Source organism: Amphiura filiformis, chromosome 7 (assembly GCF_039555335.1).
Source record: "Amphiura filiformis chromosome 7, Afil_fr2py, whole genome shotgun sequence".
In the NCBI taxonomy this organism is placed as follows: domain Eukaryota; kingdom Metazoa; phylum Echinodermata; class Ophiuroidea; order Amphilepidida; family Amphiuridae; genus Amphiura; species Amphiura filiformis.
The window spans coordinates 3,722,741-3,739,366 of NC_092634.1; the positions used below are offsets into that span (position 1 = coordinate 3,722,741).

General features: G+C 36.9%; 1 protein-coding gene across 1 annotated transcript in view; it reads right to left on the reverse strand.

Moving 5' to 3' along the window:
* Positions 1–12,045: 12,045 nt before the first annotated feature.
* LOC140156642 (U3 small nucleolar RNA-associated protein 14 homolog A-like) overlaps positions 12,046–16,626 on the reverse strand; it is a 47,962-nt gene continuing 43,381 nt past the window's right edge. Inside the window, 1 exon segment of the mRNA XM_072179577.1 lies at positions 12,046–14,103. Coding sequence (XP_072035678.1) covers positions 13,789–14,103 — 315 coding nt within the window. The 3' untranslated portion in view covers positions 12,046–13,788.

A 16,626-nucleotide genomic window follows, 5' to 3' on the forward strand; every position in this document is an offset into this window, starting at 1 on the left:
GACGAACTATGAACTAGAAACACTGACTTCTGGCTCACTTCCGGGTTTCTGATCCAGATTTTCGCCAATTATTGACGCTATTATCGCCCATGTGAGCAACTTGGTAAGCTTACTACACAAGATAGCATGGAAATATCGGCATTTTTGAAACATCTTGGTTGAAAAAAGTGGTGGGGGGCGTTTATTTGAGGGGGGCGACTATTTGACGAAATACGGTATAACAGATAACTCCATTGGTATATTGCAGTCTAAATCCATACATCCCTTATGGAAGACATTGTTAATCCTCCACTCAGGGAGTGTGAATTTCAAATGGGGTTACCTGAATGGATGGCTCCATTTGAAATCTACACCCTCTGTGTGGGAGATCAAGGTCATGTCTTTCATAGGGGGTGTGTGCAATGTGGATTTCAACTGAAATAGTCCCGTTTTAGCCATGTGTATACATAATCTTTGTGACAATCAGGCTGTGGTTCCTAACTTATGTGCAATGACATTTTATGTTTTAATCGCTTGACTTTTTAATGATTTTTGAGGTAGTCAGCTTCAATTATATTTTGACAGTCAGTGTGACCTTTGCCCTAACATGTCAGACTTGCAGAACCAACAATTGTTGGGACAAGCTCTTGCAGCTGTACATTTGATCTGTAATAGAACCCTCTGAGCACTACCTGTCAATCTAACATTGCCTCTGATTGGTCAATTACATGATATCTTTACTTAAATCACCAATCATTGGCAATCAGAATGGAGCTGTGCAAATAATTCACCCCAATTCTTTTGTGTGATGAAATTATTCTAACAATGTTGCTGATTGGTCCAATTGATAATGAAAACTTCTTTTTGGCCAATCGGCAGGTAGTTCTCATGGGGTTAATTTGTAGTAAACCTTTTTTTTACCAGATGCAATCAAGTAATGACTATGTAGGTTGGCTCAAACAGTTTCAGCATGTGAGATTTTAATACACTGTTTGCAATCATAATGAGTGCAAGTATACCTTACATGCATGTATCATCACACACGCTATTATGTCTCGGATAGTGTGCATATTAATTCATTGGCACACAGGAAAACATTGGAGACAGGTTTGTTCATTATATGTATATTGCAATAGCTTTAATACACAGTGGTACCTTGTTAACACAAAATTGTCAGGGCCTTGGATTTCAGTTATGTTAACAAGATTTTGTGTTATCAGGTTATTATAATGTACTAAGGCTTGGGACTCAAAAATTGTGTTAACGAGTGTCCACTTTACTAAGAGTCCACAAGTTCCAAGTCCTCTCATTTCTCAGGGATACTCCCAGAGGTGGAATTAGATCATTAACCCCCTGAGCACTACATTATCTCTGATTGGTCAGTTACATGATATCTTCATTTTAATCACCAATCAGAATGGAGCTTTGCAAATAATTCACCCCAATTTTTTTTTTTGTGTGGTGAAATTATTCTAACAATGTTGCTGATTGGTCCAATTGATAATGAAAACTTCTTTTTGACCAATAGGCAGGTAGTTCTCATGGGGTACAATGTGCATTCCATTATTTACCTCATTGCAATTCAGCTTTCAATGTGTAATGGGCAATTCCAGTTGAAATACATACACCCCCTATGTAAGACATGACCTTAATCTTCTACACAGGGAGTATGAATTTCAAATGGGGTAACCTAAATGGGTGATTCAATTTGAAATCTACACTCCCTGTGTGGGAGATTAAGGTCATGTCTTCCATAGGGGTGTATGAATTTCAACTGGAAGAGCCCAATGTGGGGTGCAATACATCTGTTGAAACATGAATAGTATAGAGATTTGTAGCAAATGTTAAAGGTATAGTGTATGATTTCCATTTAAATTTTGTAATTTTTTACCCAAAATATCAGTAATAACTGTCAGGAAGGGTTTCTGTCCATTTTAGGCCAAAATAACAATTTAGAGTGAAAGAAAGCCTGCTGGCTACTTTGGTCATTTTAACATGAAGTCTATGGGGGACTTGATTTAATGTCATGATATGACTTTATGTTAAAATTGCTCGGTTGACCCGACTAACACAATGAATTTGGCTTATTCCATTTAGGTGTAAGTTAGAACATAATTTATTTTACCAATATAGCAAAAAAATCAAGTTTAAGACCAATTTCATATTACTGTATAAAATCATACATTATGGCTTTAAAACCTTCCGCTCTATTTAGCACATCATATTTATTAGCTATCAAAATGGTATTACATACTAATTTTAACCCTCTGAGCACTACCTGCCGATCTAACATTGCCCAGAGATGCCAGTCAGTTTCACTCAAAAAAACCTGAAAAGCGCTTGAATGCAGGCCAAAAAGCCCCAAAACAGGCTGAAAATAAATAAAAACACGGGAATTTGAACTCACAAAAAAACTGAATTCAGGTTAAAACCTGAAAACTGGCATCTCTGATTGCCTCTGCTTGGTCAATTACAGGATATCTTCATTTTAATCACCAATCAGAATGTAGCTCTGAAAATAAATCACCCCAATTTTTTTTGCGTGGTGAAATTATTCTAACAATGTTGCTGATTGGTCCAATTGATAATGAAAATTTCTTTTTGGCCAATCGGCAGGTAGTTCTTATAGGGTTAACTGTGGTGTGCAATTTAGCATGACAACTGCAATCAATTATATTGAGACTTGGATGCAACTCAGATCTGAAGCACAATATGTCAGAAGGGCTTGCAATTACCACTGTAATAATTGAATACCTGAGTGGAAGAAGGGCCCAACTCCAATTTTTTACAAAAATGAGTTAGACCCAGCATTTTATTGCCAGCAGACTGTTCTTCCATGTGTGTGAAAGATGAGCCAAAATCCACTCTCTAAATAGTCTTCCACGTACACTTAATCATGGTTTTCATGGAAGAAAGGCCCAACTCCATGGAGTTGGGCCCTTCTTCCATAAATATTGAGTTAAAGAGGAATTTTGTTCATCCATGAAATCTGCTTTTCACTGCAATAAACTTTCTTGCTAACCTATTACATGCTTCTACTTGTACAATTAATGGATAATTACCAAATTTCTGTAGCTATTTATAACACATCTGCTTGCGGAACTGGCACTTGCAGTATATTAGTGGAAGAAGGGCCCAACTCCAGCTCAGTATTAAGACCTGTACGTTGCTATGGAAACATCATATATAATTTCGAATGTATGTAATATTGTATGTTCATGTATTAAAGGTCCCCTGAAGATGAAAACATTCTATCTATAAAACTTTTCCAAATATTAAGTTTTTTCTTAATATCTCAAAAACAGTTTTGATGGAGTTGGGCCCTTCTTCCACTCAGGTATTCAATTACCACTTAAATTAAAGGTAGGTGAACAGATTTTTGTATCATCCATTGGCGGCACCCAGGATTTTTTGTTTCTGTGGAGGGGGGCATGGGGGCAAAGTGAATTTCAGGGGAGAAATCAACAAATTTTACGCAAACTGTTACTTGCGCTTGTTTCAGTGAAAAAATGGTTGAAATTCGCCATGTACTTTCAATCAATTAACTAATAATGTTCACCGCAAATACAAGCGCAAAAATTCTATACAGGGTTTAAGAGTACCATTAAAACATCATAAGTAAAAAATTTTTTTTTTTAATTTATCCATTATATGGAACTTATCTCAATCACCACACAATGTACGTCAATACATCCCACTCATCGTTTAACACACAACTTTATGACATTATGTGAACCACAATAACATGCCACTAAATAGTTTTAGCCCCATGAGAACTACCTGCCGATTGGTCAAAAAGAAGTTTTCATTATCAATTGGACCAATTGGCAACATTGTTAGAATAATTTCACCACACAAAAAATTGGGGTGAATTATTTGCAAAGCTCCATTCTGATTGGTGATTAAAATGAAGATGTCATGTAATTGACCAATCAGAGGCAATGTTAGATCGGCAGGTAGTGCTCAGGGGGTTAAAAAGTTTTAATGCTTTCAACAGCTACCTATCAAATTATACCAAGTACCACGTGAAATAAATCAAAACGTGTTTTGAAAAACAATCATCACACAGATCAAATTATTGAATAAGTTTAAAACATGTTTTGAAAAACGATAAATAAACATATCAAATTTTCCAAGTGTTTGTAAGCAACTATCAATCAAATTAAAAACGTGATATCATGAACTCAATGCCGCAACCTGTTTTGAAAAATGATCACCTCAAAGACTAAATTTGTACGATTATGTAAGCAAGTGACAATCAAATTGAAAATGTGATATCATAAACTCAATGGCCCATAGAATAAGTTTAAACCGTGTTTTGAAAAACGATAAATAAACAGATTAAATTTTCCAAGTGTTTGTAAGCAACTATCAATCAAATTAAAAACGTGATATCATGAACTCAATGCCGCAACATGTTTTGAAAAATGATCACCTCAAAGACTAAATTTGTACGATTATGTAAGCAAGTGACAATCAAATTGAAAATGTGATATCATAAAGTTTACTCAATGGCCCATAGAATAAGTTTCAAACATGTTTTGAAAAACGATAAATAAACAGATCAAATTATCCAAGTGTTTGTAAGCAACTGCCAATCCGGTTGAAAACATGATATCATAAACTCAATGCCACCTGTTTTGAAAAATGACCATCACACAGACTAAATTTTCGCTACATACAATTTTTTTAAATTTTTCTTTCGTTAATGTTGGGGTCTTTGAAGCCTTCTGAGAAAGAAAACAGAGAGCGTACCACCAGTCAAAAGTCTCCGCATCATCCGATAATGAGGGCCAATTGTTCCAAGCACGCAACGCTCTATCGCGTATACGCGAAGGCATGCAGCGCTGGCGTGATTCTTAGACATGGCATGATCGAATAATCGGCCCTCATGAATATGCAAGAACTTCATCATATAATACACGGGTGGTACGCTCTGTTTTCTTTCTCCTCTGTTGCATTCATCAGTACACAGTGATCACAAAAGCGATGAAGTTTTTTGATAATTAATTCATGTAGATTCATCACTTCACAAGAAAATCTTGAAATGAATCTCAAACAAATTTTTAACAATAATTATATTTATCAATTTAAAATCTTTGAATCAACACAGAAAATATTTTCAATTCTCTTGCTACTTTATTGTATAGAAAAGTACTAATAATTGGCTATCCTGTTGACATCCACACACCCCCTTTCAAGGACATGGTCTTTATCTTGCACACATGAAATGTGAATTCCAAATGGGGTTATCAGAATTTCAAATGAGGTTAAATCTCCATTTCAAATCTACACCCCCTGTGTGGGAGATTAACGTCTTGTCTTCCACAGGGGGTGTATGGATTTCAACTGGAATAACCCAATGTATAAAGCAAAGTGTGCATGATTTTATTGATATTGAAATATTTATAATCAGCTTGTAATTGGCCGGACTCGTACATTGTGGATTAATATATAGAATGGTGTACACACAGCTCGGTGCAACACATACGCGAACTGAGCTTTGTGTATTGTGTGACTGATGTGCGCTGTTGTGAATTTACGTGGACGTAAGATGGAACTTTATTGACTTGCGCAGTAAAAAAATGCATAATTCTCGCCTATTATGAGCTGATCGTAGTATACGCATGAAGATAATATTGCAAGGCCTATCTGCAATAGCTGCCTTATAGACAATTTGACCATTTCTGTATTCTATATTGTACACATATGACACCTGGCAGCTATTGCAGATAGGCCTTGTTATATGTATAGGTTAATAAATGTGTATCACTTGTTGGGAGTGAAATTGTACAAAATAATGCACGCCTACTAGTACTGAGATGTAGATGCGTCAAATGCACAAGCCCCGAAAGGGGGAGTGCATTAGACACATTTCTCAAGCAGTAAGTGATACATACGTATTAACCTATTTCATACACGAGAAAAAAAATCATAACAAAACAATCATCAGAGCCATAACATCCGGAGGATTTATTTTAAAGACTGTATATTTTGGCTTTAGCAATGCATGTGTTAATAATGTGGGGTTGGGGTAGAAAATTGTTTTTCTGATGAAGAGCACCGAGGGCGGTATCTGATTTCCGGAAATTACACAAATTGAAATCACTGCACCATGATACATACACCCTCACCCTTTTTGTGAAAGTTGTATCAGTTTCAGTGTCTGAATTTTACCAGGGTATATCAGGAAAGTTGTCATTTCCAGGTATATACATAATATATGGAGTTTGGTGCAATGTTTCATGCTGGCTGCTTTGAATTGTTTTTGTTTTAAGGTAGTATTACGTGATCCTAGCATCCTCTTTGTATGACATTTTGAGTAGATATCCACGAAAAAAGCTTATTCCCAAAATTTCAGTTGATTCCGATTTTGCGTTTGCGAGTTATGCATGATTATGTGTATTACACTGCTCCATATGCCACTGTTGTAATTTCGTTCTGGTATGAAGTTCAAATTTGACGATATTTTTGCTAAACAAATTAATCTGCAAGAAACTTTTGGTGCATGAACATTATGTAGCCAGAGGTTTCCAGTGGTATAAAAATCTCAACTTTATTTGAGAAAAGTGGGGGGATGAGGCTGTGGATCACAAAATGCCCTTTTAATATTGTTAAATCTATATACTGTACATATTTTTATCACCAAAATATTTAATACCGCCAAGCTGGTAGCCGTGGAGGGGTTGCAATGTGCAATGCACCACCCTTGCCATAAACTGCCAAAAGATCTGCGTTGTTTGTGGGCCAAAACTCACAATTTGAGATAAATATAACCCAAATCATGAATTTTTGTGAAATTTGTCTGTGGCTCCAAAATCAATTGTAGAGAGGCAAAAGGTCTGCTTTTGGACAGAATGTAGAAAAGATCTGCATTTGGCAAATTCCCCCCCCCAAAAAAAATTGTGGCTACGGGCCCAAATACCGCATTCGCTTCACTTGTGCCCCTCACTAAATACGCCATCACAACGGTATCTGTATAACAATTAATGACAATATTAATACCCAAAAATATACATGGCAGCTTTTAAATATGTTGTTGTCCCATCAGCAGCAAATGCAAATGAGTGGGGAAAATATCAATTACATGTAATAAATTAAGTGTGGGCTAAAGTATTATTCTAGCACTTGGTCCTTCGCTGAAATGATTTGGTAACCATGGTTACAGCAGAATATCACTGGCGCATCTGACCAAAATTAATTGCATCCAAGCGTTCAAAATTGTCATTTCAGCTTTCATATTTGAGTACTCCATTATCAAATTAAAAAATGTGAAACTGGTCAATTTGAAATATTGCTACACAAACTAAGCTAATTTAAAACCTCACCACGATTATTGAAAGCTTTGACAGACAAGAGAAATTTGTTCCCTGCATTGAGATCTTCCAGTTGAAATCTATACAAACCCTATGGAAGTCATGACCTTAATCTTCCACACAGGTGGTGTAGATTTTAAATGGAATCACCCATTCAGGCAACTCCATTTGAATTTCACACTCCCTGTGTGTAAGTCGTGTCTTCCACAGGAGTACATGTGTCTTCCCATTACAGGTACAGAGATGCCAGTTTTCCGAATTTATTCAGATTTCCAAATTTTGTATGCATCCCCCACTATTTTTTATTTTTTTTGCCATTTATTTTTCAGATTTGGTGAGTCCCTGGATCTATTGCCAAGTGCTACAATCATTTGTGGTTGATTTTTAAAAAATTGAAGAAAATTCACCAAAAAATTACATTTGTGCATATTATTTTCAGAAATATGTTTGGGCAAGTCACTAGCATCTCTGCAGGTAATCATACATGAGCAGCGGATGGACATATGTCTTTGTGCCGCTGAGCCATCAAAATAAATTGCCAATTTCAAGACAAGATGACAGTATATGTGCACGCCTTCCCTTTTATATTTACACAGTGGATAACAGTACACACACAAAATGTTTTGTAAGGTTTATGAATGAGTTTTAATCTCAACACTAGTATTTTGCTGTAAACCTTTGATGAAAGCGTTCTTCCGTAATTGTAACAAGGTGCCTCCGATGCGTAATATGTGTGATTGACACTTCGTTCACTGTTAATTCCGCCACCATATGTATAATTGCTACACGTTGTGAGTTGTGCCTTGTCAACATCTCGGATGTATTCTAGCGTCAAAGGCTTACAGCAATATATATTAAGTTTTACTTACCTGGAACATTTTCGCTATATTGACTAGCAGCCTTAGCAGATGGTGATGCTGTAATGACTTCCTGTCTACAACTGAGATAGTCCATTTTGGTATGACATAGTAAGAACTCTTGAAAGATGTCATAAAAGATGTTATAAGTACCTGTAATCCCAAATTGGATCTAAATCCAATTGGCACAATGGGCTATACCAGTTGCAATCCATAGATATGACCTAAATCTACCACACAGGGGGTGTGGATATGTACCCATTCAGGTAACCCCATTTGATATTCACACTCCTTATGTGGGAGATTACAGTCATGTCTTCTACTATAGGGTGCACAACTTATAAGTTCCCCCCTACATATTGTTTTTAATAAATCGAAAACTATTTGACGAAATGCAAACCTGTAAAATGATATGGGTAGCCTTATTTGTTTTACACATGTGGACCAAATTTTAGCGTCACACGACATTGCGTTCAGTCACAATGGTTCATTATGTAAAAAAAGGAGACCGTTTTAAACAGTGTTAAAAGTTGCATCTGAGTCCATAGGACTCAATTCTCAAACAATACAGTATGCCAGGGATATCCATGTGTTTGTAAAAGAAAACTTAATCTTTGGAATTATTCTTCTTCTTGAAAAGCAAAGCAGGTGTTTTATTCTTTTCTTTTAATGATAAATGTCTGAGATGGAAGGGATATGTACTCCAGTGAGAATAGACCACATCGCCAGTAGTTCATCACATGTGAAAAGTCACATTTTAATAATGCCACGTTTGCCCGAATTTCTTTGCGGTAGAGCAATAGGTTTGCTGGATAAAAATGTACCGGTGAAAGAAATTGCTCGACGTTGCAATGCATTTGACAACAGTGTAGGAGGACACATCCCCTACTAAACCTCTAGACTTTATTTCCATTAGTTTTATTTCCTTTACAAACACATGGACATGCCTAACATACTGTATTGTTTGACAATTGACTCCTATGGACTCAGGTGCAACTTTTAAAACTCCCTCTTTTTTACATAATGAACCATCGTGGTCAAACGCAATGATGTGTGACACTACAAATTGGCCCTTATTTGAAAAACAAATAAGGTTACTTTTTACAATTTTACATTTCGTTAAATAATTTTCGATTTATTTCACAAAGCATTAGGGGGAACTTTTAAGTTGTGCACTGTATATATGGGGTGTATGGATATCAACTGGAATAGCCCAATATGTATTGTGATATTGAGGTAATTATGAAAATTCACTCGGATATTTATGAAAAGTGTTTCACATCTTGGTAGTTTTATTTCCATAAAATTGTACCGTCATACAGGTATGCACTATGAAGCTGGTTTTAATCAATCCCATTATTTTCTTGCTCTCTCATCCATATACCCCCTATGGAAGACATGTCCTTAATCTTCCACACAGGGAGTGTGAATCTCAAACGGGGTTACCTGAATAAGTGACTACATTTGAAATCTACACTCCCTGTGTGGGAGGTTAAGGGCATGTCTTCCATAGGGGTATACGGATTTCAACTAGAATAACCCAATTTGGACCAGTTGCAGCCAGATTTTGAATTATGTTACATCAATGCAATTTTTGCTCCAATATTTTCAAACAATATAAGCATTCTATTGTACCACCCAGTGGCGTAACCAGTGGGGTGGCCGGAGGGGCAAGCTGCCCCCCCCCCCCGACACAAAAAAACTGGGAAGAAGACCAAAAATTGGGAAGGGAAAAGGGGGAAGGAGAGAAAAGAGGGAAGAAAAAGGGAAGGAGAAGAGAAAAAGGGGAAAAGAGGAAGAAGAGAAAGGGAAAGAAGAAAAGAAAAAGAGGGAAAAAGGGAAGGAGAAGAGAAAAGGAAGGAGAAGAGAAAAGGAAAGAAAGAGGGAATTTTAAATTTGTACTCTGCAACACTGATTTTTTAGCTTCTAATATGCCAAAAACCAGGAGCTTCAGGGGGCTCCGCCCCCTTGACCCCCGCCAGTGCTTTGCCCATGGACCCCACCAGGGCCCCTAAGGCGGGCCCCTGGACCCCCACCCTTTAACGCTTGGCGGCAAGCGCTCGCGACTTTTGGTCAAGAATTGGGAAATTTTGCAATCTTGCCCCCCCGGAAGGTCGTGTCTGGTTACGCCCCTGGTACCACCTACTCCCATTTGCAATAGACATTGCATCTATACTTCAAAAGGAGGTGCAATTTGATGATGCAAATTAGATATTTTGAGGCTTGGTTGCAGCAGTTTTCAACTTGCATCGTAAACAGCCTGGATATTTAACCTAAAACAGCCACTGTTGTATTTACAGTAAAAGCACTAAAATCTTAATATCGTATAAAATATTTTGTGTTTAGATTGGAAAAAGATGAGAGGGTAAACCAGGCCTTAAGAAGGAGTCCAAAGTAAAAGTTAAGTTCAAACAGCTGCCAGTAATTAAGAACTACAGTGGCGTATGTGAGTGCTGTCAGTTGAGATTTTACCAGGCTAATTTATACTAAAATTACAACTATACCTGGGCATGTTATCATGTTACATAGTTACCAGGCACGCGTTTACAAATCTCTTGTGTAAGCCAATAGCCTATATGGGCAAGTGGCAAATTAAATGTGTGTGTTAAAGGCCAAGTCAGTGATTTGATCATTCGGAGGAGCGTAAAAATCATGTGGCACCTAATAGTATGTTTTAGTCTGCTAGTGGTTAAACTGAGTATTAAAGACAAAATAAGATATTTTACATGAATCTATTAAATTTCTCAACTTAAAGTATAGAAATGAGCTGCATGTATTTGAATGTGATCTCATTTTTTGCCATTTTCATTTCAAAAATACCTAGTGTCAATTCTAATGACTTATCCTTCACTTTTAGGCACATCAAATTTTAATTTTTATTACACTTTTGCTGGGATCATTAAATAAGTAATTAAGTATTATAGCATGTTTCTATTGAGACCTATTATCTGGAATATTCTAGCTAAAATAGTAATTGTTATCAATACAAACAATGTCCTACGCCATTAGGCGGCTAATAGCGGTAAGAGATTGTTCCAGTTAGTGTCAATAGCAATACAAGGTAGAAAAGATATCTTACACTTCCCACAATGCATTTCTTCCATTTCAGTTTTCTTTACTGATATGCTATCTAGTGCAACATGGGACGATTGTGACAAAATGTACCTCAATGATGAAGAGCACATCCAGATCTTGCAAAATGTGTTTATTTCTTGACTATTGGCCCATTTTTAGCCAGTCTATTCTCAACATTGAAAACAAAGGGAATCTGTACAAACTAATATGAGTGTCATTTCCTGTAATGAAGTGATACATCATGTTGCAAAGGATTCTGGGAATGGTATTAACTCTGAACACAAGATTTTGCCTGAATGAACACAGGGAGCAGAATCTTGGACTATTCAGTTACTTCCATACGGAATAAAGCAGTTCTATCATAGTAACTGGATAGTTATCCAAGATTCTGCTTTCTGCCTGAATGCACATGCTAGGCTGCTGAGAAATTAGAGATTGCTATTTATAATTTATTGTCCATGCACTTGTACATGTTATTTTATCACCAAACTTATAATTGGGTGATTGGAGGTCAACATTATCTGGTATTTTCCTGAAAGCAGATCTCAATAGAAATTTAGAATCCACTTACTGTTATTAGCTGGGTAATGATTACCAGCAAAATGGACTATTCCAGTCCACACACCTTATGGAAGATATTAGCCTACTTTTAACTCCCATGCAGGGAGTGTAGATTTCAAACAGTTACCCATTTTTTACCAATGATTTTAAAAGTCATGTCTGCATAGGGGATGTAATATAGATTCCAACTGAAATATTGGGATGTTCAATTGAAAGCTATAAAAATACACTAAGAGAGAGAGCTGTGGTTTACTTGATTTCAGTTCATCATGAAATTTTATTGGTATCTGTATAAACATATGATGTTAGGGCAGGGTAGCATCAGGTCATGGAAAAATAATTTGGTTAGGGTTTCCCGATAGACCGCTGCTCGGGTACCCAAAAATGTAGAGGCCTCTGAGAACAACAACAAAATTGCCATATATGTCGCAACTTCCTATCGCAGGACGTTCAAGTTTAACAAGCAAAATATATCGCTACAATAAAATATTTTTGCGACTGACAGACCCTACTTTACAAGCAGCATGCAACTCTAACCAAACAATTATTTTCCCACAACCATAGTAACAATATGAAGTTGACATGACAACCTCAATATTAATGTATATAGAATATTTTATATAATCACTAAATTTGATTTTGATCCTCATATTTGTAAATAAAGATATACTACTTATAACAATTATACAGCTACTTTTCACTGAATCTTTCTTTGAAGTCTCATTTGTTTGTTTTTTGAAAATAATTTTTAATACTTCTTATTTTACTGTAACTTAAATAATATTAATTAAAAGTACCTTTTTATCAGTTTCAGTGGATTTTTAAAACCAGAGTACACTGTTGCTCACTTACTGTTGACAATATATATTGAGGGTTGAGAGCCAGAAAGCCCTTAACTCACAATCACCTACATTATAAAGTACCAAGGCACTTTACAAGATACAGTCCATTAAACATGGCAAAATTCTGGAGGAAATAATGATTTTTGAAGACCAAAGGAGCCATCCTAACATATTTGGTACACGTATGATTTTAAAGCATATAAATTGTGACCCGCTTTGACAAAACCAGGAACAAATCGCATTTTTGACATTTCATGAATTGAATAAAAATGTAAGCACTAGACAATAACCTTTAAAATGATACCAAATATAAATAGCATCAATTACTTTTCAAGATATGGATAATTTTGCAAAATTGCTATTCTGAGTAATGGGGCCAATTAGTTTCCTGCCTTACATAGGATTGATTAGGGATTATCATAGTTCAACTGTTATTTATTGATAAAATAAACCTCTTTTTAATAAGTACTTTCAAGGATTTGAAAGTCCAATTAGTCCCACAGTCAAATACCATGAAATTAAGAATTCCAAATTTAATTTTTTTTATGAAAGGCCTATAACTCAAAACATGTCTGGCGACTTAATCCGGATTTGTTAGAGCTGGTCACAAATAAGGTTTTCAAATCTGGAATGTCTCGGAAAGTTATTTTGTCAACTTAATGCTCATTTTGTGAGAGCTGGACATAGTGAGTTACGGCTTTCTGGTTCTCAACCCTCGATTTTATGCATGAACAGGATAGAGCAGGTGATTAGAACTTATCAAATCAACCTCAGATTTCAACTGGAATAGCCGAAAATGTCCTAGAAATTGACCAAAATAGGGGTAATTTTGACTTTACATCACCCTTGAGAGTTGACCCACCAGGTCTTAACCCCCTGAGCACTACCTGCCGATCTAACTTGCCTCTGATTGGTCAATTACATGATATCTTCATTTTAATCACCAATCAGAATGGAGCTTTGCAAATAATTCACCCCGTTGTGTGGTGAAATTATTCTAACAATGTTGCTGACCGGGTTGCTGATTGGTCCAATTGATAATGAAAACTTCTTTTTGGCCAATAGGCAGGTAGTTCTCATAGGGTTAAATATGGTCTTGTTTAGAATATTTGTGGCACTATAAAACAGTCTTCCACATCAAGCCACTGCATCAATTCTTTATTCTGCATTCTTCTTTCCTTTCTGTCTATTTCTCTGTCTCTTTTTCTTCTGTGGTGAATCGTCCAACATAATATCCGCTTTACGCTTTCCTCCTTTCCCATCATCACTGCGATCCCTCTTCTTTTTCTTCTCCTTATCTTCAAACACATCGGCAGCACTGATTGGCTCAATAACCGTGCCCAACTTTGTAGACACCTTTGGCGTTGTCAAACTCTTAACAGTGAGGGCGGTATTCCAGTGGCTACCAATTGGTGCACGAATAGTGCGTTCAAATTGCTTAGTGTGGGTGAAGGTACTAGGCAAGTCGTTGACCTATTGAAATTACAAAGATAAAAGAAAATGAGAAAAAAAGTACATAAATAACTTGGAAATATTGCTAAAAATATTAACCCTAACACTGACCCAGGGTTTTTTCTTTCGGAAGTCACAGAATTTTTCAAGAAGAATTTTTGACTTGGCACCCCCGGGATTTGAACCTTTGACCCCCCGCATGCCAAGCACACGATCGCGGACCGGGAGCTACACGGCTAATTACTGCCCGGCCCGCAATTCCGTGAGCATTTGACACTTAGGGTGATTGCGTCATCGCAGACCCTGGGATGCATGCGCTGAATTTTTCATTGTGGTATTCTGTGGTTTTTTTAGGTGTAAGGGTTAAGGGACTCTTTTCATAGCCAGATATAGTGAAGCATGACAGCAGTGTACCATAATAAACTCATCAATGTTGGTTGGTAAACAAATGTCATTATAAGCCCCGAAATTGATATCTTTTCCCTACTTGAGGGAAAATATAAGGGCGATTGGGGGGAAAATGTAACGCCAAGTAAAAAATAAAGCATGTCTCACGTCGCCTCCCGCTTCCTTTTTTTGAGGACGCTTCAAATTTTTCTTAATTCAGTTATAACTTTTGAAGAAAGATGTCTAAGAAGTTGAGATGCTTTCAATAGCCTTTCTAATATACAAGAAACACTTCTGGAAGGTTCTGTTAGATGGGGCTTACCTACCGGAACAGGCATTATTCTTTACGTTAGATACAGAGCCAACAATGGATATTTTACACTATTTTTCAATAAAAAATAAAAAGTTTAAAAAAGCTCCTCCTCCTCCTTTGTTTTGAAAACACAGACGAGAAACATGTTTTTATTTTTACTCGGCCTAATAAGATTAGTTTCCAAAAGGGGCACAAATTAGGAATCAATACTGTATAGCCGAAAATTTCTGCGCTTTTCATGGTCGAACAGGCAGCCACAAATTTTAACCCCACAAAAATATTTATCACACTTAGCACTTAATGTGAATATATTTGGCACAAATTAAACACCCACTAAAACTGTTTTAAAATGTATAAAATATCCCACTATACAGTATCCCAGCATGTAAACCACAACCCATAAACCCTAAACATTAGACCTGGTTGAGTTGCAATGGTAAGCCTTCTAATCATAAGTAAGCTTTACGGAATGAATAAAGTAATTTAATCACTACACGGCTACACTCCATAGTGTCTGCCTACCTAACCCATGGGTTAAATAGCAATAACACCTCAGATAGGCCTATTAACTCCTCCACACTGGTGTCGACTGCAGAAGACAGGTTGAATTTTTTTTTTTTTTTTTTGATTAAAAAATGTCAGAATTGTACATTTTCATGACCATATTTGGAATCAGCATGAAAAATGCATTAAAATGAGTACAAACAAGCCTAGTATTGGTTCAGAGGCTCATTAGATAGCTCTTGATATTTTGAGTAAATTTTGGAAATTTGGGACTTTTTATGTTGAAGGGTTTGGCTTGCATGCAGAACATTAAAGATTGTCATTTTGGTTCACAATATGTGACAACAATGTGTACAACGTGTCAACGTCACTTTAATAATAATATATAATAATAGTTAATAATAACTGAATCTCACTAAAGCTTGCTATGAAAAGCACTGTGCATGCATAGATTGTGATTACCCAAACAGCTTAAGTCATCAGCCTATTAAAGTCATATATACCCAGGGAATCCCATGGGCACAGGCTGGCGATCCTGTGCGTGGCATGCGAGGGGTCGGAGGGTCAAATCCTGGGGGTGCCAAGTGATTTCTTTGTTTATCATCTCTTCTTATCTATGCCCGTGCAACGGGCATAGATATTGTATTTGTTGTGTTTAGTCTTCGGACTCTTCTCCTTCTCCTTCATCTTCTTAAAGGCCCACAATCGTTGGCCTGGTCAACTGGCCAGTTGGTAGGCGACCTTGTCCTTATAGATCACACTCCAGTATACAAGTATACATGTCTGGACTTAGGTGGTGTCTGGACTGACATGTCCTGGGCCACATAACTCAATAAATGTAGTTCATTATTCCAGATGTGGTGGTGGACCTTTAAGACCACTTCTTTGCACTCCTCTAACTCAAGAACTAAAGCAGCCTCGGGGCCCATACTTAGTATAATGATGGCCCATGACCCCTAAAAATTTCGTAGGGTAGTCTCGACCCCAGAGGTCAAAGGTCATGGGCTACAGGGGGGCAATATGTGTAAAATTTGAAGCATCTCTAGCTCAAGAACTATAGCGCCCTCAAGGTTTATACTTAGTATACTGATGGCCCATGACCCCTAGAAGTAACTTATGGTAGCCACGACCCCAGAGGTCAAATGTCACAGGCTACAGGGGGTAATACGTGTAAATTTTTAAAACCACTTAAGCTCAAGAACTATAGCGCCCTCAGGGTTCTTGCTTGGTACAATGATGACCCATGACCCTTAGATACTTCCTGCAGTAACATCGACCCCAGAGGTCAAAGGTCATGGGCTACAGTGAGCAATATGTGTAAAATTTCAGCTCTAGCTCAA